The sequence below is a fragment of the Lissotriton vulgaris genome, chromosome 7 (genome assembly GCF_964263255.1).
Source record: "Lissotriton vulgaris chromosome 7, aLisVul1.2, whole genome shotgun sequence".
Lineage (NCBI taxonomy): Eukaryota > Metazoa > Chordata > Amphibia > Caudata > Salamandridae > Lissotriton > Lissotriton vulgaris.
Genome location: NC_141695.1, coordinates 1756094423 through 1756122166, shown reverse-complemented (window position 1 = coordinate 1756122166; position 27744 = coordinate 1756094423). Strand labels below are relative to the sequence as shown.

Here is a 27744-nt window from a genome sequence, read left to right as displayed (position 1 = left end):
AGAATCCTTGCAGCCGCATTCTGAATAGACTGCAACTTCATTAGGACACGCTTCTGTGTGTTTAAAAAGAGAGCGTTCCCGTAGTCTATTTTTGAGAAAACTAAGGTAGAGACCAGGGTCTTCCCAGCTGAGCTAGGAAGGTAAGGCAATAGTTTCTTAATTTTTTTCAAAATGAAGAATGCTGAAGAAACAACCTTGTTTTTGTGGAGGTCAAATGACAGTTTACTGTCAAAAATCACTCCCAGGTTTCTGGCCTTTTCTACTGGGACAGGTGGTGGGCCCAGCTTTTCAGGCCACCAGATAGAAGACCATTCAGGAGAGAGCCTGCCGAAGGTCATAATCTCGGTCTTGTCCAAGTTAAGCCTCAGACAGTTCGAGGCCATCCAAGTGCTGAGCTCGAGCATGGCTCTCTGGAAGTTGGCTGCCACAATAGGGCCATCTCTGTGGATTGCCAGAACCAGCTGGGTATCATCTGCGTAGGATGTGAGCCGTACCCCATGGGCATTTATTACCCTCGCTAAGTCCGCTACATAGATGTTAAATAGCATAGGACTTAGCGAGGAGCCCTGTGGGACTCCACAAGGGAGTGCAGAGATAGGGGAGTAGAAATCTCTCAGCCTCACTGTCTGGGTACGGTTTTCCAGGAAAGATGAAATAAGGTCCCTGGCCATACCATTTATCCCCAGGGCTGTGACACGGTCGACCAGAATAGCATGGTCGACCGTGTCAAAGGCTGCAGACAAATCCAGAAGGATCAGGACAGCCGCCCCTCCCTGGTCCATGATAGCCCTGATCTCATCTGAGGCCTTTAATAAGGTGGTCTCCGTTCCATGCCCTTTCCTGAACCCAAACTGCGTTTCGTCGAGGAGTTGGTGAGCCTCAACGAACTCTGAGAGTTGTTTGTTCATCAGAGATTCGCAAATTTTGGCAGGAAAGGGCAGACACGCAATGGGTCTGTAACTGGCCACAGCTGTAGGGTCCAGGGAAGGTTTTTTCAAAAGGGGTTTGATCACAGCCTTCTTCCAAGGACCGGGGTATTTATCGTGGGACATGTTTTGAAATCATGCCTGCACCCAGAGTATGGGGGGTACCCATATGTGCTACCCCTCAATGTAGTCCCAGGCCCCTATTAAAGGTGTCTTGGCAGAACTAACTCTTATGATCTGCGGTGGACAGGCTGAGCAGAACAATGGTGTCTCTCCACAGAGGTCTTCACAGTGACATCATAAAATAGTTTTACTAAATATTCCTGTGTGGAGTTTTGCTTTAAACCTGGACATATAGTGAATACAGAAATGAGTAAGTGCCTTCTGTGAATACCAAAATGGTAGTAAGTTAGGATTTTGTCTTAAGTTAGTTCTGTGAATCGGGCCCAATGTGAATTGGACTGGAGACAGAGGATAAAAAAAATTGGTGGAGTTACAGAGAGATACCACACTCTATGAACCAAGAGACCCCATTATTTCTTTTGAAGGGCAGAGTACTGTGACCTGTTTCACACCATCTTGAATGAGTAGAACAAAGTATAAAGGAGTTTACGGACTGAAATTGACTGAGAGGGTGGAACGCACATAGGATAGGAACACACAAAGACACCATGACAATCAGAAGGAGACTTTGTGCTGATGTGTTTGAGTGCTGTGCGAAAGGAGGGAATGTCCCAGGGCTCAGATCTGAAGAGGGTGATCAGAGTGAAGGGTAATTGTGTGGCGCTGGAAGGCAGCAAGCGGTGGAATGTAAGAAAAGTTACAAGATGCAGTGTCTTAGGGTGACAGTGTGTGTGGGTTGAGCGTTTAGATCCATATTTAAGTGAAGTTATGGCAGGCCCATTGAAAGGCTCCATGAAGACCAGTGTATGGAAGAAAATGAGACCCAAAAGTCTGGATTATTGAGTGTGTGTTTATTCTCCAGGTGTGTGTGTAGGTTTGTGTAAAGTTTTCCTCTTATGTTTTTCAACTCTTGTGTATATTTTTGAATCTTGTGTTCGTTTCTCCTTCAACCATTTCCTCTACACTCATTGATAATCTGCACGGCTTATTCCCTACGTTCGTACTGTCATATTCTAATTGAACAGTGAAAGGGAATGTGTTGGTTTCTGTACCTTTAAGTTTATATTGAGCTCATAGTGAGGGTTGTAGGATGTAGTGCCTGCTAGTGGTTAAACGGTGGGCGAATTTCCCTCAATAAATATTAATAATCCTCAATTGCCGGTGGTCCTAGTTTGTTAAAAGAAGAAAACAAATATAACAATTTGCCCAGTCTTACTGCCTCTATTCCAGTGAGTTCCAGAAGAAAGAAGTCTTACCTGTTGGATGTTCCCAGCTTTTTATCTGTGAAGAAGGAAAACAAGCTGTCAGCACTCCAACTCCCTCACAGGTCCTCAGTGGAAGGAGCCCCTCCTTGGCCCTCACTCACCTTTCTTTTTCTTTAGAACGCAGTATACTGTGACTCCAACGATCACCACCACGGCCAGCACCCCCACGACAATTCCTGCGATCGCCCCGGCCGACAGCCCTCCAGATGTTGCAGGTGGCACTGTCAAGGAGAAGCAAGAGAATATGAATGGGAAGTCTGAATACAGCTACTGTTAGAGCCACACCCACGAAAGACCAAAACCAAAAAGGACATCCCCAGGAGCTAGATGTTAAGAAACGACTCATGTAAAAAGGACTTTAATGAGAGCTGTTTACCTACATCAGAAAATAACTGTCTGGGGAACTGAGACTACTCAAGACCTGGCAGTAGCAGCACCCCCCCCCCTCCCTCCACCCCCCCCAGCGCCTTGAGACCCTCACGGGTATGTAGTGTGCTTTAAAAATTTCATTGTTGATTAATTGATTGATTGATAGTAGCCTCCTTTCTAAACTACACTTACCTGTGTCGCAGTGCATTTTGGTCAATGGAGTTATTCATCAATTCAACAGTTCCTCTAATTTTTCTTCTTTGCAACGACCAGCACATATTTTGTTTCATTTTAGCTACTCAAAAAAGTGTATGAAATGAAGAAAAGCTCTCCCTGAGAAAACCAACAATGACCGTAATGCAATGGGACAGGATTCATGCAATACCCCAATAGAGACTTAGGGCCAGATGTACGTCCCGTTTGGGCATGAAAAAACCTCATGGACAATGTACAAAGCCTTATTTATATTAATTTATTTGCGAATCACTAAATAGGTTTTGCGTCTCGCCATTAGGAAGGGGTGTTGCCTTCCTAATAGCGACCGCAAATCTATGTACCAATGTTTTCCAACCACAATTGCAGTCACAAAACACTCGCAAATTACCACTGGAGTCGCAAATGGGAAGGGTTCCCCAGGGGACCCATTCTCCTTTTTGACAAGCTCTGTAAATATTTTTTAAGGGCAGTCAGTGGTCCTAGGGAACCATGGACTCTGCTGTCACCAGGAGAAGACAAGAAGGAACCCAATCATCACAGTCATTACGGATTGCACTCCTAGAGATTAACGATGCATTCACCTCCATCCCGGATTTCAGATGGTTTTTCAAAGTGGAATTGCAGAGAAAGCACACTTGCTTTGCGTTCGTCAAGCAAGGAGTTGGATCTTTGTCCTCCACAGAATTACAGCTTCAACTGGGACACCTGCTTTGATTCCATTTGTAAATGCTTCCTGTTGAGGTCTCATTTTTGTGAAATAAGCATCAGGCCAGAATGGAACTGCACCTGCATATTTATCTAAGAAGACTCCACAGTATTACACAAAATGTCTACCCAACTGGAGTATTTTCTACTTAATAATTAGTAAGTGCTACCTCATTCGGTAAATTTCCGGGAAACTGATATCAAGTTCTGTAAAGTCTTAAGCGGTGAGAGTCTAATGGTTGTAGTCTCTGAAACAATTTGAAAACGACCGGTCAGGACGCGAAGACGCCGACGGTACCATTATCAGCGAGATTCACATTATCGAGCTACGACCAGTAGACTCACCGCTTAAGACTTCCCTTCTGAATCAGCTGTATAACAGGAGAATAATACGCCCAGGAACAGAAAATATATTTACAGAACTTGATATCAGTTTCACTGAACTTATCAACATAAACCATTGGTTGAAAGTATAAAAGAATAATATAACAGACATCTGGGAGTTCATACATTGGACACCAGATAAAGATGCTGGAATATCCATGAAGGAAAAGTTATATCTGCATATCGCTGCCTGAGATATTAAGTCATCATCTGGCTTTTCCTGATGAAGACGCAGTTTGCATCTAAACGAGCGTCAAAGACATTTATTTTCTCTGCCACAAAGAACATTGTTGTTATATATGTAATTGTATTTTTTTTTTAAACTTTAGACTGAATTGTGATGTATGTACAATTGTGTACAAGAGATACGGAATAACAAATGAATGTGCCACAAACTGTATTTTAATATTTTAATAAATGTATGTTTTAAAATTCAGGTAATTTGTTTGCTGTTTTGACAGTTACACTCATTTTGTTAAAATAATTTGTTTTTTAAAATAATTTGGACTAGTAAGGCATATATATTTAGAGATCTATGACGTTTATAAACTTATAAATTGCCTAGGGATTTATTTTTCACAGCCCCATCCTATGTCTGGGCACTGCTGGGAGTCATATCCACACCCCCCTCCTATGTCTGGGCACTGCTGGGAGTCATATCCACACCCCCTCCTTTGTCTGGGCACTGCTGGGAGTCATATCCACCCACCCCTGTCATGTCTGGGCACTGCGGGGAGTCATATCCACCCACCCCTGCCATGTCTGGGCACTGCTGGGAGTCATATCCACACCCCCTCATATGCCTGGGCACTGCTGGGAGTCATATCCACCCACCCCTGTCATGTCTGGTCTCTGCAGGGAGTCATATCCACCCACCCCTGTCATGTCTGGGCACTGCTGGGAGTCATATCCACATCCCCCTCCTATGTCTGGGCACTGCTGGGAGTCATATCAACCCACCCCTGTCATGTCTGGGCACTGCTGGGAGTCCTATCCACCCATCCCTCATATGTGTGGCCTATGCTGTGAGTCCACCCATGTAACATGAGTTGTTTGTATACTCACCAGGCTCCACGACTCCTTCAATTCCATGTACTCCCACCGGTGGTAGCAGGGGAGGTTTGTTTTTTATTAGATTGTACGGCTCCCTCATATGCGATGTTTTCCGTACAAATCGCTGTTTATACGCGACGGCGTTTTCCCGTACGAATAGCCTTCGAGGTCCCGGGTCCCGATCGTACTTGGCGGGTCGTACGGCATGTTTACAAATCGTACGGTTCCTGACGAAGACGCAGTTTGCGTCGAAACGAGCGTCAAAGACATTTATTTTCTCTGCCACAAAGAACATCGTTGTTATATATGTAATTGTATTTTTTTTTTTTACTTTATGCAGAATTGTGATGTATGTATAATTGTGTACAAGAGATACGGAATAAAAAAAGAAATTTGTGCCACAAACTGTATTTTAATATTTTAATAAATATATGTTTTTAAATTCAGGTAATTCTTTTGCTGTTTTGACAGTTACACTCATTTTGTTAAAATAATTTGGTTTTTTAAATAATTTGGACTAGTAAGGCATATATATTTAGAGATCTATGACGTTTATAAACTTATAAATTGCCTAGGGATTTATTCTACACAGCCCCATCCTATGTCTAGGCACTGATGGGAGTCATATCCACACCCCCCTCCTATGTCTGAGCACTGCTGGGAGTCATATCCACACCCCCCTCCTATGTCTGGGCACTGCTGGGAGTCATATCCACACCCCCTCCTTTGTCTGGGCACTGCTGGGAGTCATATCCACCCACCCCTGTCATGTCTGGGCACTGCGGGGAGTCATATCCACCCAACCCTGTCATGTCTGGGCACTGCTGGGAGTCATATCCACACCCCCCTCCTATGTCTGGGCACTGCTGGGAGTCATATCAACCCACCCCTGTCATGTCTGGGCACTGCTGGGAGTCCTATCCACCCACCCCTCATATGTGTGGCCTATGCCAGCTCTGTTACTCTCACAACGGGTCACCTTGCCCACACACGTAAAAGGCCATTTGCTCGACCCTGTCTTCACCAACTGCATTGATCTCCTTACCAGCCGCCCCATACCCCTTCCATGGACGGATCATTTCCTGATCCCCATCAATTGGACTATACCTAAGCCCCTTGAACACATCCCCATTACTAGACTTAGGAGAACTTGGTCCCATCTAACAATTGACAGCTGGACCAACGCACTTATTGAGACCCGTCCCATGATCACGGAGAACCCCGATTCAGCCAATTTGGCCTATGTTAACTGGATTTCCCAATCCCTTGACATCGCTCTCCCGAAAAAGGAAATCACGCTTAAACGCCCCCGCAAAACTGCCCCGTGGTACACGGAGAATCTGAGAGAGAAAAAACGGTGCTGTAGGCAACTCGAAAGACGCTGGCGAATTGACTACTCAGTGGCAAATAAAACCCGTTACCGAGAAGCTATTAGTAACTACAAAAACCTGATAAAGGAAGCCCAGGCCGCCTACTTCTCGGAGAAAATTGTCCTTGCCAAATCAAAGCCGAAGGAAATTTTCAAAATCATAAATATACTCACTAAACCCCCCCCCAGTCCATCAGTGGACAAGCCCGTCTCACACTGCAAAAAAGTCGCAGAATTTTTCCATCAGAAAATTAGTTCCATCTACTCGGCATTCCCCCGGACCAACCCCCCTCCGACAATTATGCCTCCACATCCTGTTGAGCCAGCGTGTAATTCTCAATCTCCCACGCTGTGTCACTTTCCTCCACTGGAACTTGCCCTTCTGGAGTCCTTGGCACGCAAGGTCAAATCCGGCTCCCCCAACGATCCTGCCCCCCCAGAGATAATAATGACAGCCGCCCAAACCACCCTACCCATACTAAGGGAAGTGTTAAATACTTCCATCTCTAAGGGCACAGTTCCCACAGTCTGGAAGCAGGCCATGGTGAAGGCCCTGCTGAAAAAGCCCAGCCTGGACCCTACGGATATGAGCAATTATCGCCCAATATCCCTGCTCCCCTGGGCGAGCAAGGTCCTGGAAAAATACATAAATCTCCAACTCACCAACTTTCTAGAAACACACCTTCTTCTGGACCCCACCCAAACCGGCTTTAGACCCAAACATGGGACCGAGACCGCCCTCCTCATGGTCACCGAGGAGGCAAGGAAAATCCTGGATCAGGGAGGATCAGTGGCAGTGATCCTCCTTGATCTCAGCGCGGCCTTCGATACGGTCAGCCATGCCACCTTGCTGGACCGTATGGCCCAGGTTGGGATCAGGGGCAGAGCTTGGTCTTGGTTTCGGTCTTTCCTGGAGGATAGATCTTTCCAGGTGTTCGAGGGTGATTCAGTTTCCACCAGCATTCCCCTGAACTGTGGCGTTCCCCAGGGATCCTCTCTGAGCCCGGCTCTCTTCAATCTGTACATGAGGCCACTGGCTGACGTCGTCCGTCCGTTCGGGATTAAGATAATTTCCTACGCGGACGACACGCAGCTAGTGGTCTCCCTTACACAGGAGACCAATTTACCTGCACAGAGCGGACTCAGAGAGTGTCTAGAAGAGGTAAAATCCTGGATGTCCTTATCATCCTTGAAACTGAACGGAGACAAGACCGAGCTTATGGTCCTCGGCAACTCGATCTCCAGCCTCCCGACCACCCTTTGGCCACCCAGTATGGGTCCTCCACCTACCCCCAAAAACAGTATTAAAAGTTTGGGAATATGGATGGATAGATCACTCTCCTTCGATGTACAATCCACCAAACTCTCGGCCACCTGCTTTGGCATCATGAAGATGCTTAAGAAAATCTTCCCCCTTCTTCCTATGGAAGCCAAGCAAGCAGCGATACAAGGCCTGATTCAATCCCGCCTTGATTTTAATAACGTCCTCTATCTCGGAGCCCCAGAATCCACTCTGAGGAGGCTGCAGATAGCGCAAAATTGTGCTGCACGTCTGCTACTTGACATCCCTCGCAGACAGTCAGTCAGATCCGGGTTGGTCTCTCTCCACTGGCTACCTGTGCGCCAGAGGGTGCTGTTCAAGGCCTTATGCATAGCCCACCAGTCTTTTTGGAACTCTGGCCCCAAGATCACACAGGACCTAATCCATCACTACAGGCCCAACAGGAACCTAAGATCAGATCAGTCTTTCTTAGCAGTTACCCCGAGAGTAAGGAGATCCAGAGCTGGAGGTAGGTCTTTTTCCTACAATGCGGCGAGGGCCTGGAACACCCTTCCACCGCATTTAAGATCCAACTCTAACCTTACGACGTTCCGCAAACAACTGAAAACCTTCCTGTTCCATTCAGTCTAACCTCCCCCTTCTCCCGTGCCTTCCCCCCTCTGTCGGATCTGGTATTCTCAGCGCTTGGACGCCTCCGGGCAGCAATTTCGCGCTATATAAATCCACATCAAATCAAATCAAATCAATACTGTGAGTCCACCCATGTAACATGAGTTGTTTGTATACTCACCAGGCTCCACGACTCCTTCAATTCCATGTACTCCCACCGGTGGTAGAAGGGGAGGTTTGTTTTCTATTAGATTGTGCGGCTCGCTCATATGCGATGTTTTCCGTACAAATCGCTGTTTATACACGACAGCGTTTTCCCGTACGATTAGCCTTCGAGGTTCCGGGTCCCGATCGTACTTGGCGGGTCGTACGGCATGTTTACAAATCGTACGGTTCACTAGCCGAGTCCGTGTCGTACGGTTCTTAGCTTATTTTTCGTACTTTTCGTATACATTCATACGGAATCTTTGAAAACGGATCGTACTACGCAATTCGGATTTTTTTTACGAATCGTACGGAAATGGCTACAAATACGAATCGTAGGACGGTTTTCTTTCCCGAATCGGAATCGACCCCATAATGTCGAACTCCCAGGTTAGCCTGTTTTATCAGTTTATCAGTTTGAATTTTGTTAAATAAGGCAGCAGAACCCAGAAAAAGATGAAGTAATTTGCCCAGGAGCACACCAGTCAGTAAATAACACGAGGAAGCTATGATTGGAACTCTGCTCTAGTTACACAAGTGACTAGACCACACCCTCCCACTTATGTGGGGACAAATTATCCTGCATGTGTTTTAGCCATTGTATATAATCTTCCGGCCTGCACTTGAGTCCAGAAGCTTCTCCCGATGTCTGTCAAAGGGTGCCATGGTGGGTTTCTGCGTTTATAAGATCAATAGAAACACAACTTGGTAAAACAAAGTGCTGAACTCTGAGGCAATAGAAATAACACTATATTGTAAGAAGATGATTATAGAGGACACAGGGCAAAGCAGGGTGAAGAAATGTGAGGTTGGTCCTGTTTACAACAAGAATGAACCAAAGGGATCTTCCTCCTTAAGAAAACTACAGTGTGTTATGGTTTTTAAAGTTTGATTTCTATCGTATTTTATTTTTGCTCCCTATTGGTTGTCACGTAAACCTTCTCCATGGGCCTGAATCAACAGTTCATATGTCTTTTGGTGCCCACACTGGCTCCTCACACAGTGGGTCTATTTGGCTCAGACTAATGGCACTGCCTGTCCACATGTATAGGAAAGTGACCTTTTTGGATGGTCAAACCCCAACACACACTTTCTGCTCTGGGTGCTGTGGTATTAGATCATAAAGTGCATTGAAGACTGCTAACCAGGCCTCAGCAACAGTGTTCATTCCCTCAAAAGGTCATTTGAATTGGTAGACTCAATTGGCAAGATACTTTAACCCCCCTATAAGTCCCTAGTAAGTCCCTAGTAAATAGTACTAGTGGTACTCAGGGCAAGGGTATTAAAGGGGTCACCAGGGCTGCAGTACTATGTGTGCCACCATGAGTGACCTGAGTAAATGGAAAGTCTGCAGGGCTGCTATTGCAGCCTGCACAAGCAGCTTCCCGACAGGAGAGTGACCCTGCACGCTACACGTGTGACAGGGTCCCCACTGCCTTAAAATATGTAAGCCACCTCTAAGGTAGACCTCCTAAATCCCAGGAGGCTGGGTGCATTATCTAATGGTGAAATCATATATGTACTAACTTATATACCTCTACAGTAACATTGCCATTCAAGTTTACTGTAAGTGAACGACGGGCCATGGCTTAACAGGAACTGGCAAACGGACTGAATCGAGATAGCCAGCTCCACGATGGCACCTCCAAATTTAGTTGTATTTGGTATCAAACACTGCTTTTTTCACTCCTGACACTATTCTTGTGTCAAGAGTGAGCTGGCTTGTTGCCCCCAAGTTGCCTTAGACTCTGTGTGGTTTGGAAGGCTTTCCGAGCCAGTTGCCACCAAGACAGAAGTCTTCCCTCCTGCTGGGTAGTGCTATCACTCCCAGGGCATGGAAGCAAAGGCCTGGGCAGGAAGGAGGTCATGTCTCCGCCCCCCCCAGGATGGCTAGTGAATGACCCATCAGAAGTGGTGAGACTCAAAGACCACACTGACTCTGATATGTAAGTGACTTGTCTTGCGGTGTAGAGAAAGGACTCATCTGCTCCCAGACATTCCTGTTGGTGAGCAGGTGGGAAATAAGGTATTCAGGAGGCGTACAACACCCAAAGGCTAACCTCACCTCTAGGGCATGCTAGCTGGTCTGTACAGTCAAGGATGGCTCGTGCCAACTTGAAAAGTCCTAAGAATAGTGGGTTCTGGGTAGTTTGATGACAGACACCTGCCGGATGTGGTCACCTCAGAGGCAGATTAGCGCAGGCTCTTTGGCTTTTGACCCTCACACCCCTAAACACGCCTTAAATCCAGGATTTAAGGGACACCCCTGGCACCAGGAATCACTGACAGAATATCGACGTCAAAAATATCGAAGGCGAAATATCGATGTCCACAATATCGAAGTCCTATCTACATTATGGTAAGTACCAAAATATTGGCAAAAAATATCTGTGTCACAAATATCGTTGTTAGAAATCTGGGGGCATATTACCAAGGGTAGGGATAGGCAATTATCGCCGGTTTAGCGGCCGCTTTCAGCCGCTAAACGTCGATAATTCTATCGCTCTATTAGCAAGCTGTCGCTAACTGATGTTAGCGACAGCTTTTAGGCGATAGCGAGTGGTTTGGGGCCCGCTTTGCATGTCAGCGATATTTATCGCGAATGACATGCAAAGTGGGCGTACCTAACCTGTTAGCGACTGAAAGCAGTCGCTAACGTCGGTATCGCCTATGGGACAAGGATTTCTACAATGCTGTTGACTCCTCCATCTACAGGGTGGTTCACAAGGTGGTCGGACCTATGGAACACAGCCTGTCTGACAGGATTTTTCAGCAGAGCACCAAATTGGCGCAGGCCCGTCCGGACCACCCTACACCTTCTTCTAAACTCTCAACAGGGGAGGAACCCCCTGTTATGGCAGAGTTTTTGGCTTTATTTAGCAGTGATATAGATCATTAATCTTGCTCACATCTAGTATAGGTATTCTTAGCCTGTGTTGGCCCTTTTTAAGCCCTTTTCCAGACCTAGAAGAGGATAGCTGCTTAATATGCCTTTATTCTTGACTTTAACCTGTCTATTGCCTATTGGCTTTGACATATTAGACACATTGGTATGGTTTATGTAGGTATTCTGACAGAGCTAAGGAGCATTTCACCACTTTCAGGCCTACAGGCCTAGAGCTAGAGGGACTCCATCTTGATGAAGCTGAGAGGCTTTTCAGGGCAAAGGCAAAGTTTATAGTTATAACTGTTGTTCGCCCTAAGCGGACCGGAGAGAACCGGCCAGGGCTGAATCTAATCAGGAATTGTTCCCGGGCTCAGGTCTCTAGACGAAACAAGCAGACTGGTCACTGTGGGAGCGTCTAGCGCAAGGAGCCTGGTGCATGGGATTGGTGGGAGGAAGCTGCTGGCTGGAACTTTCCATGAGGAAACAGCATTCTATATCAGTGAAGTGCAGAGGCGGAGCCAGTGAGTCGAGCAGAGAGTCGAGCAGAGTGAGAGTCGAGTGAAGGTGGAGAAGCCAGAGGGTCGTGTTAAGGTGGAGGAGTGGAAAGCAGTGGAGTGGAGTTGGCAGAGAGAGAGGGTTCAAGCTGGAGAAGAGCTGAGTTAAATAGTGAGCTGGAACTGAAGGAAGCAGTCAGAAGCAGTTGCTCATCAGGAGGAGGTGTGAATAGCTGGAGTCTGAAGTAATGCCTTTTAGAAGAGACGGAGGAGAGATCGTGGACTAACTTATGGGAGCAGATGGAGTTAATTGGACATTGGCGCAGAGGCAGAGTGAATAAGCTAGTGGAATGAACGGTGATCAGAGCGGCAGGAACTATTAAGATTGAAGCTGGAAGGTGGAGACAGTTCGTGAGGGGGAGAGGAGTCCAGTGCAGAGTGATCAGCGCAGAGGTGTACCCAAGAGTGCAGGAGAGAGAGAGAGCATGAGATGAGCCAAGGCACAGACGAGAGAGGAACCCAGATGACAGCTAGAACAAGACTTCACACTAATCAGGTGATATTGTTTTCATCACATTACTTTACACTTGCATCTTAATCTTGTCCTTATTCCCTAGGCTATTGTATGTTTAAATCTTTTCTCTTTCAGCGGAGTGTTCCTGTTATGTTTAATCTTTTCTCTTTCAGCGGTGTGTTCTACCTATAGTCTTTGTCAGTTACAGATCTGTGTAAATGTTTATATTGTTGTAATAAAATAACCCCCCCAGTTTGTAACAAACTGGCGTGTATCTCTTGTATTCTTGTTCAATCCGGGTAAACAACGCTCCTAGGTGTTTAGTGTTTGCATGAATGGATGAGTAATCCCAATCAGGTAAGTGGTGATCACATAAATAGGGAGTGAGTGGACCTATGATGCCAAGAATAGGAGACATATAATATTAATTGGCTAACTCCTAATATTGTAGTAGCAGACCCTTAGTGAAGAGACTTCCCAATATATATATATATATATATATAGGTGTTCATAGGAATGTGGTCGTCGTTGATATACGGCGTTAGTGAGAACACTGGGGAGGATTACTAGTGCCGATACCCACAGGATTGTGGCTTGAATAAGTGAGAGCGATAGGGGGTTGAACTATCGTGTAGTTTTGCAGGATTGCAAACAGTTTGGAAAAGGGAGCATTGGGTTCTGCAGGCCCATGTGTAGACGCACCGGATTGTGTGTCATATCTGCCCTAGGGTAGAATGGTCTGGGTCAGGGTGGCCGCGAGACCAACTGATGTGAATATAAGTGTGGTGTAGGGTATGGATATCCCTAGTAATCAGTGAGTATTCTTAGTATCCCTATAGATTTAGTGGTGTTTTTAATAATATGAGCTTGTATATTGCGAGTTCCCCATCTTCAGGTAGGTACCAGGTGCCTGGATAGTTGGTCCTGAGGAGGGATGTGATTACGTTCTGGCTGGGTTGGAGGGGCCCCTAGGGGCTGATCCCACCTACTCAGAAAATCCAGCCATAACACCCCCCCTCCTAAAAAGAAGTGTTCGGAGGGGTGGAAAAGGATGTGTTTGCGTGACTTAAGACTGCCTTTCTGGCAAAGTAACACTCACTTCACCAGCCCCTCTTCCGGTAGCTGGACCCCAAGGGACTCTTTTTCCGGCTTCTGCAGAGCCTGATGAGGACTCCCAAGGGGATTCGGATGATGAGTCTCGTCCCTCAAGCACGTGGTGCCTGTGCTGTTCTTCCTCCATCGGCTCCAGGGGAGGATTTGGGCATGCTGGACCCAGACAAAATTATTCATCCTCAGTCCGCTATTTGGGCTCCCGGCAACAATGGAGCCAAGTTTGTCGCAAGACCACTCTGCAAACCCCTAGAGAAGGAGGTTTGGGCTTGCCATAAAGCTGAGTGCCGAAGGCCCACTCTGGAGGGGAAAGTAGCCTCCACCCCGGAGCTGGACTCCAAGCAGGGCCGGCGCTAGGCATGGGCAGCTGCCCAGGGCCCCCACGCCTGCTGGCAGCCTTGGGGCCTCGCGCCTTTAAGGACTCCAGAGTTCCGAGGCTCAGGGGGCCCCCAAAGAGATTACATTTCTTTTTTTTTATCACCCTCCCCTGCAGTCCTGTCTCTGTGGGCCTAATGGCTGCATCTGCATGTCGATGACAGTGATTAGAAAGTTCATTAAAGTGCCCTTGCCTGGGAAGTACGCCCTGCCCCTGTATGAATGAAAGGCAAAATATCCTGCTGGGCGCATCACAATGGAAACCTCTCACCTAGGACAAGTGGAAAGGGAGCAGGGAGTGAATAACAGGGTAAGATAAACAGAATAAAGTGTGTGGGGGTGGAGCAGATAGGTGTGAGTATGGCAACGAGACAAGAGGAGCAGTATCAGCATGCAAAAGTGGATGGAGCCGAGTTTAACGTCTGCTGGGTTACTCGAGTCTTAGACCTGGTATTAAATTAATATTGACATTGAAAAGGGGCCTTAACTTTTCCTGCAAAAACATTAATCTAGTGTCTGCAAAACAAATGAAAGTTTAGAAAAGCAGGTGATGAGACGGCCGCTCTCCATTTTTACCGTCACCCTCAGAGTGAAAACACAAATCTTAACTCTGCAGAAGCACAACTCTCTGCTGCCTTTAATGCAACTTCAACAACACTCGTTATAGTTCTTTCACAGTCTCAACATGTCAGAGCTGGAGCATTTTCGATGTGTATACAAGGAAGCCATAGATGCTGCTTATTTATCGTATACAACTGATAATCACTGACAAAGCCAATAGTACTGGCATGTTATAGGTGTAATTTTACTTGTTATAATATTTATCTGGAGGCAATGACAGAAGCCGCAAAATACCAGTTGGGCAGCGCACTATGCTAAATACAGATTTATATAGCTTACATGTTTTTAAGCCACGCCCTTAACTACATTAGCCATGCCCCTGTGAAAGACCCCCCTAGTTTTTTGATCCCACTTAAAGCCCTGCTGTCAGGTCAGCATGTTGGCTAGTTGTTAAACTGCTTTATGGTCAGGTGAGACAGCTTTTACTGTTGATTTTCATGATATTTAAGCTTTTATTGCCTGCAGAAAACTAAAATCAATGCAGTCTTCCATACCTTACAAAAAACTTATACAGCAGGGCTTTACACGTTTAAAACTGCCCTAGTTTGCAAACATGAGCCACTTTTCTAGCTAACTAACTCACTAATGGGGGGCCCCCTTTTATTTTGGTACTGGGGCCTATTTTCTTTCCCAGTCTGATGCTGCATGTTACGCAGGGCCACTGTAATAATGAGATTGTGCAGCAATTTCTGCACAATTATGCATTTGACGCATTTGCCACATAATCCATCATCTGCTGAATAATCTACAGATTTTAACAACAAAATTGCTTTCTATCTCAAACAGTTCAAAAGTTACTAAAAACGGAGCAACACGTCTTGCGCATGTGGGAAGGCCCTTTGAAAAGCTGGAAAAGTCAACTTCCTATTTCTCACGGCTAAATTTGGGTGTTAAATTGGTACTAATAGGGTGCAACCGGTTCCCAAACAGTGTTACCAAGTTTAAAAATGGCAAAAAAAATAAGTAATACTATTTCAAAATGTGCCGGATTATGCCGCATAATTTGCATTTTCATACTGCATAATTTACTCACCCTGCCACATAATTCCAGTGGTCCTGATGTTAGGGTAAAACAATGCAGTGATTTTGTTCCGGTTTATATTTCACATGCTTTAATTAATCTTGCTTTCCTCAAGAGTGCTAGCTATTTTCAGCATGTGTGTTTCTGTATTTCATTTCACAGCATATTACTCTTGGATGATGCACCCTTTGTACTGTCGCCTCCAGGTGTTTATGACAGGCTACAGTTGAGCACTTCGGAGTTGAGGATGAAGGCAGTACAACTTTCACATTATGCCTGTCTGTGGGTCAAAAAGGTGTTCAGATTACATGATCATTCAAAATATGGCCTCTCTGCAGAGCACAAAGAGCATTGGTCCTGCATTCCAGTTGTGATTCTATGCAAATGTGTGTGAAGGAGCTACTTATTGGTCAACGGAACAAGGTGAAAGGATAGTAATTTATTGTTGTTGCTCATTTAGCTTAAACAGCTAACAACCATTGACAAAACCCAGTCGAGGGTGTGCAGTTTGGTTTATTTTAATTATAAAAAAAACCAAAAAAAACTGTCTTTAGCCGGCCCGATCCGATTCTGCGTGGTCTCTGCTTAGGGGCCTCACATGTTCCTATTCTGCCCGGGGCCCCACATATCCTAGGACCGGCCCTGACTCCAAGATGGCTACCTTTCTTTCTAAATATATGAAGGATCCGTGCAAGGGCATAGACAAATCCTAGCGTTCATGCCAGGATAAGCTTCCCAATGCCATTTATCCTATGACCAAGATTTGGACATGGTGGAGGAGGCTTAGGTTTCCGGATTCATTACCTCACCTGAGTTGTTATCTAACTGAGGTCAGTGTGCCATCATTTTTGTGGGCAACGCAAACTGCGCCCTGTCAATGGAGCTTCGCCGCTCGTTGTTGATCAAGCTGGACCCCAGGCTCGGGGACTTAGCGTCTTCAGAGGCGGACGCAGTAGCACAGGGAGGCCTTTTCCGGGACTATTTTGTAAAAGAATTAGGAACATTTGTGGTGACCTTTACCTTTTTGGATAAGGCGCAATCCAATATTAAGAGGTCTTGAACCAGTCGGTTTTCCATGGGGCCGGCTGAGGCAGGGGCTAGCCGGGGCAGAGGTTGCTTGGTCAGCTGTGGCTTCCTGCAGAATCCTCCCAAGGACAAGGCTCCAGTCGCAGTCAATACAATTCCAGCGTGAATTATAACAACTTCTACCCCACAACGGGCCAGCGCTTCCAAGGCCACGGAGGCTTCAAGAACAATGCTGGAAACAGCAATTCCAACGGTGATTGTTTTACTGGCGGCCCAGGTCCGCATTGGGGGTCGGTTGACTGCTTTCTGGTACGCTTGGGCAGCTATCACATCAGACGCATGGGTCTCACAAACCGTACAAGGTTTTCATATAGAATTCTACGATCATCCTTGGAAAGAGACTTACCCTAGTCCCATTTGCTTAATGACTCGCAATGCACAGTTTATCGACGAGGAAGTTTCTGCGCTCCGGCGCAAAGGAGCCCTCTGTCGATCAGTTCTGCATTCTGATGGTTTCCTAAGATACATATTTCTAGTGGACAAATCCGATGGAGGACGTCACCCAGTTATCAACCTCAGGGAGATCAACGGTTGGTTGGTATATCACCATTTCAAGATGGAAGGGACACATCTCCTTGGGGATGTTCTACTTCGATCCGATTGGATGAAGTGACTGGATTTAAAGGATGCTTATCTGGTAGTACCGATTCACCCCCCCTCATTGGTAGATCCTACAATTTTGCTGGAGGGATATGGTTTACAAATTCGCCACTCTTCCGTTTGGTCTTTCCACAGCACCATGGTGTTTCACCAAGGTGCTTCATCCGGCAGTGGAATTTCTCAGGGCCAGGAATTCCGCATGATCGTGTAACTGGACGATATTCTTCTCACAGCACAGTGCCCCAGAAACTTATCCAAGCAGCTCCAACAAACAGTGTCCCTTCTGCATGTGTTGGGGTTCGTCATCAATGAGAAAAATTGGTCCTCAGCCTTTCTTAGAATGTGATTTCCAATGGTTGTTGGACCTGTGGGGGCCGTTCTCGGTAGCACCGTAAAGGTAAGTTTCAATTCTATTAAGGCCACGGAGGCGGGGATGATCCCACCTGGTGCACATTTCTTGTGTGAACCCATCCGTATGATGATAAGTAACAGATTCATGGTCTATAAGAGTTGCAATACCTGTTAAGAAATGTAATTGATGAGCTTTAGTTTGTACGCAATGTTGAAATCTTTGTACTCTGATTGTTTTCAGTTGAGCCCTAACGCCGTCTCTGTTCTTCTAGGGATGGACTATTCAAAACAGGACCAGTGATTGGTTGATTAGCGTAACTTGCGCAAAGAAAGAGGAGGAACTAACACTGAGAATGGACTATGTACAGTTGATGAACACTACGAAAGGACTATTGTGTTGGAGACCTACCTTGGTGTCATGGGAGTTGATGTTTTTATTCCTGTTTTTTACTCATGTTTCATGCAAGATTTATTTAAAGTGTGTCTTTTCTAGCTGCTATGAAATTTGTAATAAAAATAAAGCAGAGAAAGACTTAGCATAATCCTCGCCTCCGTGTCCTCAATAGAATTGAAATTTACCTTTACGGTGCTAGGGATATTTTCATTCTCTTTAAATTTTCATGATTTGTTACATTCCCTAATTCTATAAATAGAGGAATCAAATCATCATCAAATCAAAATGTTACGGATTTTGATTAATAAATAAACAATACTGCATAAAAGTGGCAGTCTGTGGCATATTGTGGGCATCCATGATAGTGTGGTGCCCATCCCTGATATAATGGTGCCCACTGCTCCTGGTATTTTGATGCCACAATGGTGCATCCCTTGGCATAGAATAACTTTCATAATTCTTGACATATTGTCGGCTTCTATGGCATGTGTTACAATGGTGCGCTCCCCTGCGGGATGCTACTCCTGGTGCAATGATGGGACATAATAGTGAAAACTATTGGCGTCCTGTGGGCTTCTATGGTAGGAGAATGACTACCCCGGCATAAAGGTGATGAAACTATTTACCATGAAATAGACATTATGGGACCTATTAGGATGGTGGGCGGACTTACACTCGCCCGCCACCCTTGCGGTGCTGGGACCGGCTGCCAGTGGTGCGGCGGTCCCGCACTGGCAATTAGGATGCCACCGCCACGGTGGCAGTGGTATCTCCCATCCACATCATTGTGGTGGGCGGTACACACAGCACCACCCGCCACAATGCTGTGGCTGCACACTGCGCATTTGCATGCACAACGTGGCAGGCACCGCCGGTGCCTGCCACGTTGTGCATGCAAATGCAGTGGGCTACTATAGGTACCCCCATGTGCCCCCCACACCCTCCCAACATCCTGGGGGCCCGCAACAGGCCCCCAACTGTGAAATCTGCATGCCTTTCCCTGCCACGGAAAGGATAATTCCCGCATGCATACTAATATGGATGGCGGTGTCTAACAGACACCGCCACCATATTCAAACCTTTTCCGCCCAGTCGACTCACCGACCAAGCGGAAAATTGGCCGTCAGTCTTCCTGTCCGCCATGGTACCCCCCACCAACATAATCAGGGGGCAGTAAATTGCATGCGACGGTGGATAATGGCGGGCGGATCGACACCGCCATTATAATAGACCCCTATGTTTGTATGATGGTGATATTTGAATGCAAGGCAGAATCTATTCATGTGGGACACACAGAGATTTACATATTAAATATGCATTTAAAAAAAATTGTTAATATTGCTATTGAAATATTGCTTTTCATAAAAATGCATTTATATTGTTGGGATATTTAAGCGTATTTATCCAAATAGAAAACTTGTGTATGATAGCATAGTACGCATATTTTGAAACATTGGTAAGTTGATGTTTGAAGAAGAAATGAATGCAAATAATTCTGAATTTGGCAGACTTATTATGCTTTCTCCTTTATACCAGGGGGTACTTCACGTTGAGGCCTGAGCCTGTAAGAACTATAGTTGTATCTCTGCTGTTTGAGCTGTTAAGATCGGTCTATCTGTGCTATCCATCGCCTGAGAAGTGAGTTCTGTGAAACCTTTATTGTTTCCACCATGCTACTTCCTAACAGCTTGTCCTTCTTAATGATGGACAATCTACTTAGCCCCACCATCTTCAATGCATACACAATCCTTCTGCCCAAAGTCATCCGTGCACACAACATAAATATCCTCTCCTACGCAAGAGACATGCAACTCATACTCTCCCTTTCGGATAAAACCCTCAACACAACAAGCTAGCTGGGGGAAAGCCAACTGTCTCAAGCTCAAAGTCAACAAGTCAGAAGTAATGATCTACAGCAGGAACATCGCATCATGGAACTCCAACTAGTTTCTGTCCGAACTCAGACCCACACCCAGCACCCACACCAGAGACCGCAGAATAACCAACAAAAGAAAACTGGACCTTCCTTATTTTCCAACCTACCCAGTAACTCTACAAGTCCTAGACAGCAACTTATTGAAAAACTAGAAAAAGCAAAAAAGAAACACGTTAGAACAGAACTACATGCACGGATGTTTACAGACTACCTAAGGGCAGGCATTATACCACAAGGCCTTCAGGTCAGAAACGTTCCAGGGATCTTCAGGGAAGATCCTAAATTCAAAGGCAGCTTTTGTGGTATCTCTATTACATGTTCGCGCCACTGGATGGTGCTGGGGGTAGAGACAGCAATAGAACACTCAAAAGCAGAACTGAAAGAAATTGAGGAATTAGAGAAAGAACTCCTTGGGGGTGACGGGGTAGCCGAGGCAAAACCACTACAAGACAAACTTAACAAATCAATTGACAAATGTAATTCTTTTGAGCTTAAGAAAAAAGCAGACAAGGTATCTCAGGATATAAAAAACTTTAACAAGGAACAGGCTTATCCCTATCTGAAGGAGAACTACTACACTAACTTTCTCAACCAAAATAGGCAGAATATCTGGGGTCCCTTCAAAAGAAATCTGCCAGTGAACATTTCTGAATCCTCAGGAGGCTCCAGCGATTCTGATAACCAAGCAGGCCCTAGTCGCTCGGATAATCAACACGGCCAACCTTTTTTAGAGAGGGGAGGCAAACCCAAAAGGTGAATCTGGCACCAGTACTCGGGGGAACGACAGACCAGGAACAAGCATTACCAATGGGGCCCCCAGCCATACTAAATTCCAAAACTGAAACCATGGAGACAATCCCCATATTTAATCTATCCAAACATACACTATCCTCCTCAGAAATCTCACTACTCACTAAAGGTCTTTCCTTTGTGATCACAGAGAAAACCAACTTTTTCAATCTTGCATTTCCTGAACAGCGGGTCTCACGCTGCTACGATTGTCCACATCCAGGTCGCCATTCCCGACGGCGAGGCGAGCCACGAGACACGCCCACCTCTGTTGGCCACGCCCCCTCACTAGACCTATAAATAGTGCGCGCTGACCACTAGCGCGACACTGATAGAGACTCCTGAGTAGGCATGGGCGGAAAATCCGTTCCGCTCGCGGATTTTGCGGATTTTCGGGAAATCCGCAATCCGCGAGATTTGCGAATTTCCTGAAAAATCCGCAAATCCGCGAGCAGCGGATTTTGCTCGCACTGCTCGCACTGTTCGCGTGAGTTCGCGCCCCGCGAATAAGTGCGAAATTGCAGAAATACGATTTTAGCAAAACTGAAAGTAACTACTTACCAGGTTCAAAAGTTCAGGCTCATCATTAGTAGCCATTTCCTGTAGTGCTTCCTGAGGGGCCCCTCCAGAGTTCAGTTGCCAGTTGCAACTATTATGTGACCCTGCTCTGAACCTCAGAATAGTTACACATATGCCACAAAGGTCCTGAATTACAGCTAAGGGAGACAAGCAGGAGCCAGGCTGGAAGTTCAAATCCATTAATCAGCCCCTAATTCATTATTGTCAGTTGGGGCAGGGCAGGTGTTGTAACTAATTTTGCAACAATGAAAGCACTTAGCAAGTGCAAAAGATCACTAATCAGGGCGCACTAAGGAAGCAGGTGCCAGCTAAAAAAATATTCTGTGACACATTAATCAGCCCCAAATTAATTCAGGTCACTTGAGGCAGGGAAGGTGTGCTTTGCTTTGCCAAAAATAATGTACACTGGACAACCAGAGGGTGTGGTGATGAAACAGAGGGTGGCATGGGTGGGCCAGAGGGTGGCATGAGTAGTCAGAGAGTGGCAGTGGTGACAGAGAGTGGCAGTGATGAAGAAGAGTGTCCCAAACAGGTTGGACACGTAGAAACAACAAGTTCGCAAAACTTGCGACCCGACAGGTAAGTTCGCAAATTGCGAAATTGTAAAAACCCTCGCGAACTGGCAGAAACACGGGCGAACACAAAAAAAAAAAAAAATCCGCAAATTCGCGGGAATTCGCGGATTTTGCGGATTGCGAGTTTGCAAATCCGCAAATTCGCGGATTGCCAATCCGCAAAATCCGCTCATGCTTACTCCTGAGGCGGAAAGCCTGGAGCGCGAAAGGCATATTTTAAAACTGTGTGATACTGTTTGTTTTTAAACCTACCTGACTTCTTGCATTTCCTGAACAGCGGGTCTCACGCTGCTACGATTGTCCACATCCAGGTCGCCATTCCCGACGGCGAGGCGAGTCACGAGACACGCCCACCTCTGTTGGCCACGCCCCCTCACCAGACCTATAAATAGTGCGCGCTGACCACTAGCGCGACACTGATAGAGACTCCTGAGGCGGAAAACCGGGAGCGCAAAAGGCACATTTTAAAACTGTGTGATACTGTGTTTGTTTTTAAACCTACCTGACTTCTTGCATTTCCTGAACCGCGGGTCTCACGCTGCTACGATTGTCCACATCCAGGTCGCCATTCCCGACGGCGAGGCGAGCCACGAGACACGCCCACCTCTGTTGGCCACGCCCCCTCCAACGCCCCGACCACCTAATATAAATGATGTGCCTTGGCAGGAAGCGCAGCGGACGAGTGCAGCGGGCGCGACGATTGCGCGCCGAAGGCGCGCTTAAGGCAAGCTCGTCTGCGCTCGTCCGCGACCGTCCGGGGCAAGGGGCATGTCACTCTGCTCGTCTTACCACCTATTCCCCCGCCCAATTACGCTGCCTCCGGGGTCCATGGCCGTTATCTGCCTCCACTTGCTCTCGTATTTCGTCTCTTGGCCTATCTCCGCCTGCTCCTCTCACAATTCCTCTCCCACAACCTGCCCCCCCTCTTCCTTCTAGAAGTAGCGCTTCTCCTGCTACCTCTAGATCCCTCACGGCATTCTATTTGAACACTAGGTCTGCAGTAGCCCACGCCCATGAACTTTCGGTACTGCTGGATCTTCATGCTCCTGACCTCTTTTTTAACCTTTACATCTCCCCTCTTATCTTTTCACTGCAACAAATGGAGGTCGCCGTATTCAATTATGCGGACGACCTCCAGCTTGTTTTCAATCTATCCTCTTCCCCCGATTCTGCCCTTAATTTTCAAATCATCATGATCCACATCCGAGACTGGATGAACCACAACCATCTTAAACTCAACCCAGACAAGACTGAGCTGGTGTTGACGGGTGGTTCATCCAGCCCCTGGTCCCCCATCTTCTGGCCCCCTTCCCTTGGTTCCCCACCTGTTCCCTCTACCTCAGTTAAAACTCTAGGCATCAAGCTCAACTCCCAACTCACCCTTCACTCCCAGGTCAGCTCTGTGGTTTCTTCTTCTTTTCTGGCACTGCGTACCATACGCAAGGTATCCCGTTTCTTTTCATTTGATGCCCTAAAACTAATCACCCTTGCCATGGTCGTATCCCGCCTGGATTATGGCAACACCCTATATGCAGGTATTCCTGCATATAGTCTTCGGCGTTTGCAGCAGATTCAAAACCAGGCGGCCGCCTGGTGTTCAAACTCCCAAAATCCCACCATACCACTCTCCTCCTAAAGTCCTTACATTGGCTTCCTGTCTGTGCCCGTGTCCAGTTTAAGCTTGCTTCCATCACCTTTCAAGCACGACTGGGCACGGCACCGGCTTTCATCTCATCGGAGATTATCCCTTATGTTCCCTCCAGGGAACTGAGGTCATCTACCCAATCCCTTCTCACTGTTCCGCAGTTCCGAAGAAAGAAATGGGGAGGCTCGAAATTTGCAACCCTCGCTCCAATTTTCTGGAATTCGTTGCCTTTAGAGCTCAGAGCTTCAACTTCGTACCTGCTGTTCCGGAAACAGCTCAAGGCACATCTTTTTGCCAAATTCTTCAATTAATTCATCATTTTCTCATTATTGGTCCCAATTCAGCCCCTGGTTTTTTCTGCCCAGTTCTCTGTCAGTTTAGCGCCATGAAACCGCTGGTGTACGTGCGCTGTACAAATAATTTTAAATAGAAATAGAAATAGAAATCTCAAAGTAGAATTATTCCAATTCTTTTAGGAAGATTCGCCTCAAACTATTCTTCAAAGACCGAGAATACAGCACACATGATTCTTTCACAGGACTCAGACCACCATCCACCTTCTACCCCAACAATGGGATGATGACCCCTGAAGAGATCACATTTGAAAAAATCATCCTTAACAGTGTAGATGTCCTAAAAACTCCAAACAATTCACACCCTACAACATCACACTGCAAGAACGAAAAGCCCTGAACACCCTCAAAAAAGATACTTCCATCATGCTCAAACCAGCAGACAAGGGTGGGGGTATCGTAATACAAGAACGATCAGATTTCAACAATGAGATTACTAAACAGATCTCTGACCCTAATTACTACAAGAAATTGAACCAAAATCCCATATATGAGATTCGCAACACTATAATGCACATCACTACTGAAGGCCTAGAACAAGGTTTCCTTACCAAAAAAGAGTTTGAGTTTCTTAATGGGGAAAACCCCAGGACCCCGGTCCGATACACATTACCCAAGATACACAAAGATCTCACAAACCCACCAGGGAGACCTATTCTCTCTGGATGTGGTTCCATCTTGGAACCTATTGGGAGATAGATCGATTTTTTTTATTAAAGAGTTTGTACCAGGTCAAGACAGCTATGTGCTACCCTGGACATATCATCTCTTTATACCAATATTCCCCAGAATGAAAGTATCACTATCATTGAACAACTTTTGGATACAAGACCGAGGCCGGTCGCTGTCCTGACCCCCTTTATAATCTCACTACTACGTGTATCACTTCGGACCAACTATTTTGTTTCCAGCATCCAGTACTATCAGCAATGCTCTGGAACCAGTATGGGGGCAGTTTTTGCTCCAAACATAGCAAATATTTACATGAATCATGTGGAACAGACCTATGCACTGAGTAACATAAACCCCCAACTGGCACACATTAAATGTTGGCACAGGTACATAGACAATATTTTTCTTGTTTGAAGCAGCAGCAAAGACAATTTCTATGAATTCGTCACCTACCTTAACCAAATCCAAACACATTTGACATTCGCTGCCACTCTACACAAATCATCAATAGCCTTTCTAGACCTTAACATCCAACACACAGAAGGCAAATTATACACATCACTTCACAGAAAACCCACTGAGAGAAACACTCTATTATCTTACAAAAAGCCACCATCCGAGAGCCCTTAGAGACAGACTACCATTTGGGCAATTCTTGAGAGTAAGCAGGAATTGTGCTCTCAAGGAAGACTATCTCAGAGAAGCAGAAACACTCAAGACCAAGTTAATTTCTAGAGGCTACCCTAACAAGATTGTCAGAAGATCTCTAAAACGAGCATGGTATTGTCCAAGAGACGAATTGCTTGTCACTAGACCTAAGAAACAAGTCAACAAAATTGTCTGTGTGACAACTTTTGGCGTACACACCAACAAAATCCGCAACCTTATCACCAAATATTGGAACTTAATCAGAAATATAGACTCATCCATTGAAGTACCTATGTTTGCATATAAAAGGGCAAAAAACCTGAAGGACCAACTGGTCAGATCCTCCACTGAGACCGCTAAAAAGAAAGGAGGTTCCCTTGAAGCTACGTGGGGTCTCCCACCTGTGTTAGGCCACCACAAATGTGGTAACTGTGTTGCGTGTCATTACACGGAAAACACTACCACATTCATACACAAAAACTACAACCATGTTCTAGATTTTTTCTCTAATTGTAACACACGCAACGTTGTGTACTGTATCTGGTGTCCTTGTGGACTTCCATACATCGGACAGACACAGCAACCTGTGAAAGCGAGAATAGGCCAACACCGCAGCCGCATAAGACATTAAGTGACAACAGCACCCTTGGTCTCACATTTCATTGAGAAACATCACACAGTGGAGGAGATCAAGTGGCAGGTAATTGACATTGCCAAAATCCCAGAAAGAGGTGGTAACATTGCTCAAATCCTCCAACGACGTGAATGTCATTGGATAGACAAACTGACTATCAATCAAGGCCTGAATTCTGCAGAGGAATGGCGCGGCTTCATCGCCACTCTCACGCATTAAGATATACACAGGTCATGTGACACCAGGCCTACCTTGTGACCCCTTGCCAGGCCGTCACTACACAACCACTCATTCTCGGTCTAAGATACCAGAACCTCGCTACCAGACACCACTTGTCTACACACACAGTACAATACCTTCCATTGCCCTTTTGGTACCAATGGATTTACATGCCAATATATGTGAGACAGATATATATTCATTCATGTAAGCCTTACCGGTTGCCAACATAATACCACATGTTACCTGTAAACCATAATCATGCCGCTGTACCTACACAGCATTGTTACATACAGCAATTAGCTGCCGCCAACTTAACGTAATAGTGTTAAGAATTGTGATTTATTATGTTGTCACATGCTCTCATATGCAATTGTTCACTGTATCTATGCCCATGCCTTACACAAAGCATCGTCGCCACGTGAGACTGCTATACTCATCTATGTAAGCCCCATCTGTTGTCAACAGGATACTAATTGAGTTCTGCTAACTATAATCATGACCTCACATACACAGTGTGGCTGCTACATATACAGTATTTAGCTGCCTCCGAAATATCATACCCATGTAATAATGTCGGTAATTGTGATGTGTAATGTTGTAACATGTTCTCACATGCAAATGTAAACTGTAACTATGCCTCGTCATACTGTACATTGCCGTTATGCCTGTATGTGTCACCTATCTGCAGCCAAAGGTCACAAGTGGTAGCTATCCCCCTATATACGCGGTCCATGCACATCGTCATACACACTGTTATGACCCACAGCGGATCCACTCCATCTGTAACCGCACCCTACCCCTGCATTCACATCGATCTCTCGACGATCGTTTTTTACCCTGCGCACTCTCTACCGTTTATACGGTTCCTCCGCGAGTATGCCGACTAACACGGTTATCCTGGCCGGACCAGACAGATTCATTCGGACAGCTCGTTTGCCATTCAAACAATTACGTGAGGTGAGCCACACATCTAGAGACCTCCTCTCGGTTCTTCACTGGAGCTAGCACTCTCTAACTTGCTGTCCCCTCTACACAGGTATTACCCTCGGTAATGATCGCCCCATTTTGGGCCAAATCAAGCCTTCTGGATTCATTCCCACAGTTGAGACAGCATCGCGCCCCATCCTAACTACGACCCATCCTTTACCACATCATTTGGCCAGTCACCAATACCAGTGGTAAGTTACCCAGACAATGACTACCGACACTACTTGGCTGTACTGTTATGAACCGTCCTCAATTTGAAATATTATTTTCAATTCAATTGTTCCTTTTGTTCCCCAATTATTCACTGTCCAGAACCCGGCTGGGTTCACTGTGAGTACTTTTCCTTCACCTTCACGCACAGGGTTGACACATTGCACCACACGTGACCTCCATTGCATATAGCAGGTACATATCGCCCGCTTTTCTGAGCTGTCTACTTTAGTTACTTGGGCTTTCACATAGGTCCAGTCTTCACCACATCTTTATCTTATCCTTCAGATGTCCCCCTACTCTTGGTCCTGACGAGACCCTCAATTCACCACAGGGTCGAAACGCCGTCGACGATAAAAAGGAAAACGAACCTTGCAAACAGCACTTATGATTGTGTAAAGTGCCTGTGTATCTCTCTTGTATATATTCAGAACGGTCACTTTCCTTGAAATAATAATTGCACAGAAACCTTGCAAATACAGTCACCAGTAATCACTCAATTGTTTTTTTTGGTTCTTCATATATACACTGGGGAC

At 46.0% G+C, this 27744-nt stretch overlaps 1 protein-coding gene across 1 annotated transcript in view; it reads right to left on the bottom strand.

Annotated features, from left to right (window-relative positions):
- Positions 1 to 1973: 1973 nt before the first annotated feature.
- The window catches only part of LOC147706591 (cell adhesion molecule CEACAM1-like), a 261490-nt gene continuing 235719 nt past the window's right edge, over positions 1974 to 27744 (bottom strand). The window contains exons 9-10 of the mRNA XM_086933082.1: positions 2416 to 2535; positions 1974 to 2330 (exon numbers count right to left, since the gene is read on the bottom strand). Of these exons, the coding sequence (XP_086789208.1) occupies positions 2302 to 2330; positions 2416 to 2535 (149 nt within the window). The 3' untranslated portion in view covers positions 1974 to 2301. The remainder of the gene's footprint in view (positions 2331 to 2415; positions 2536 to 27744) is intronic.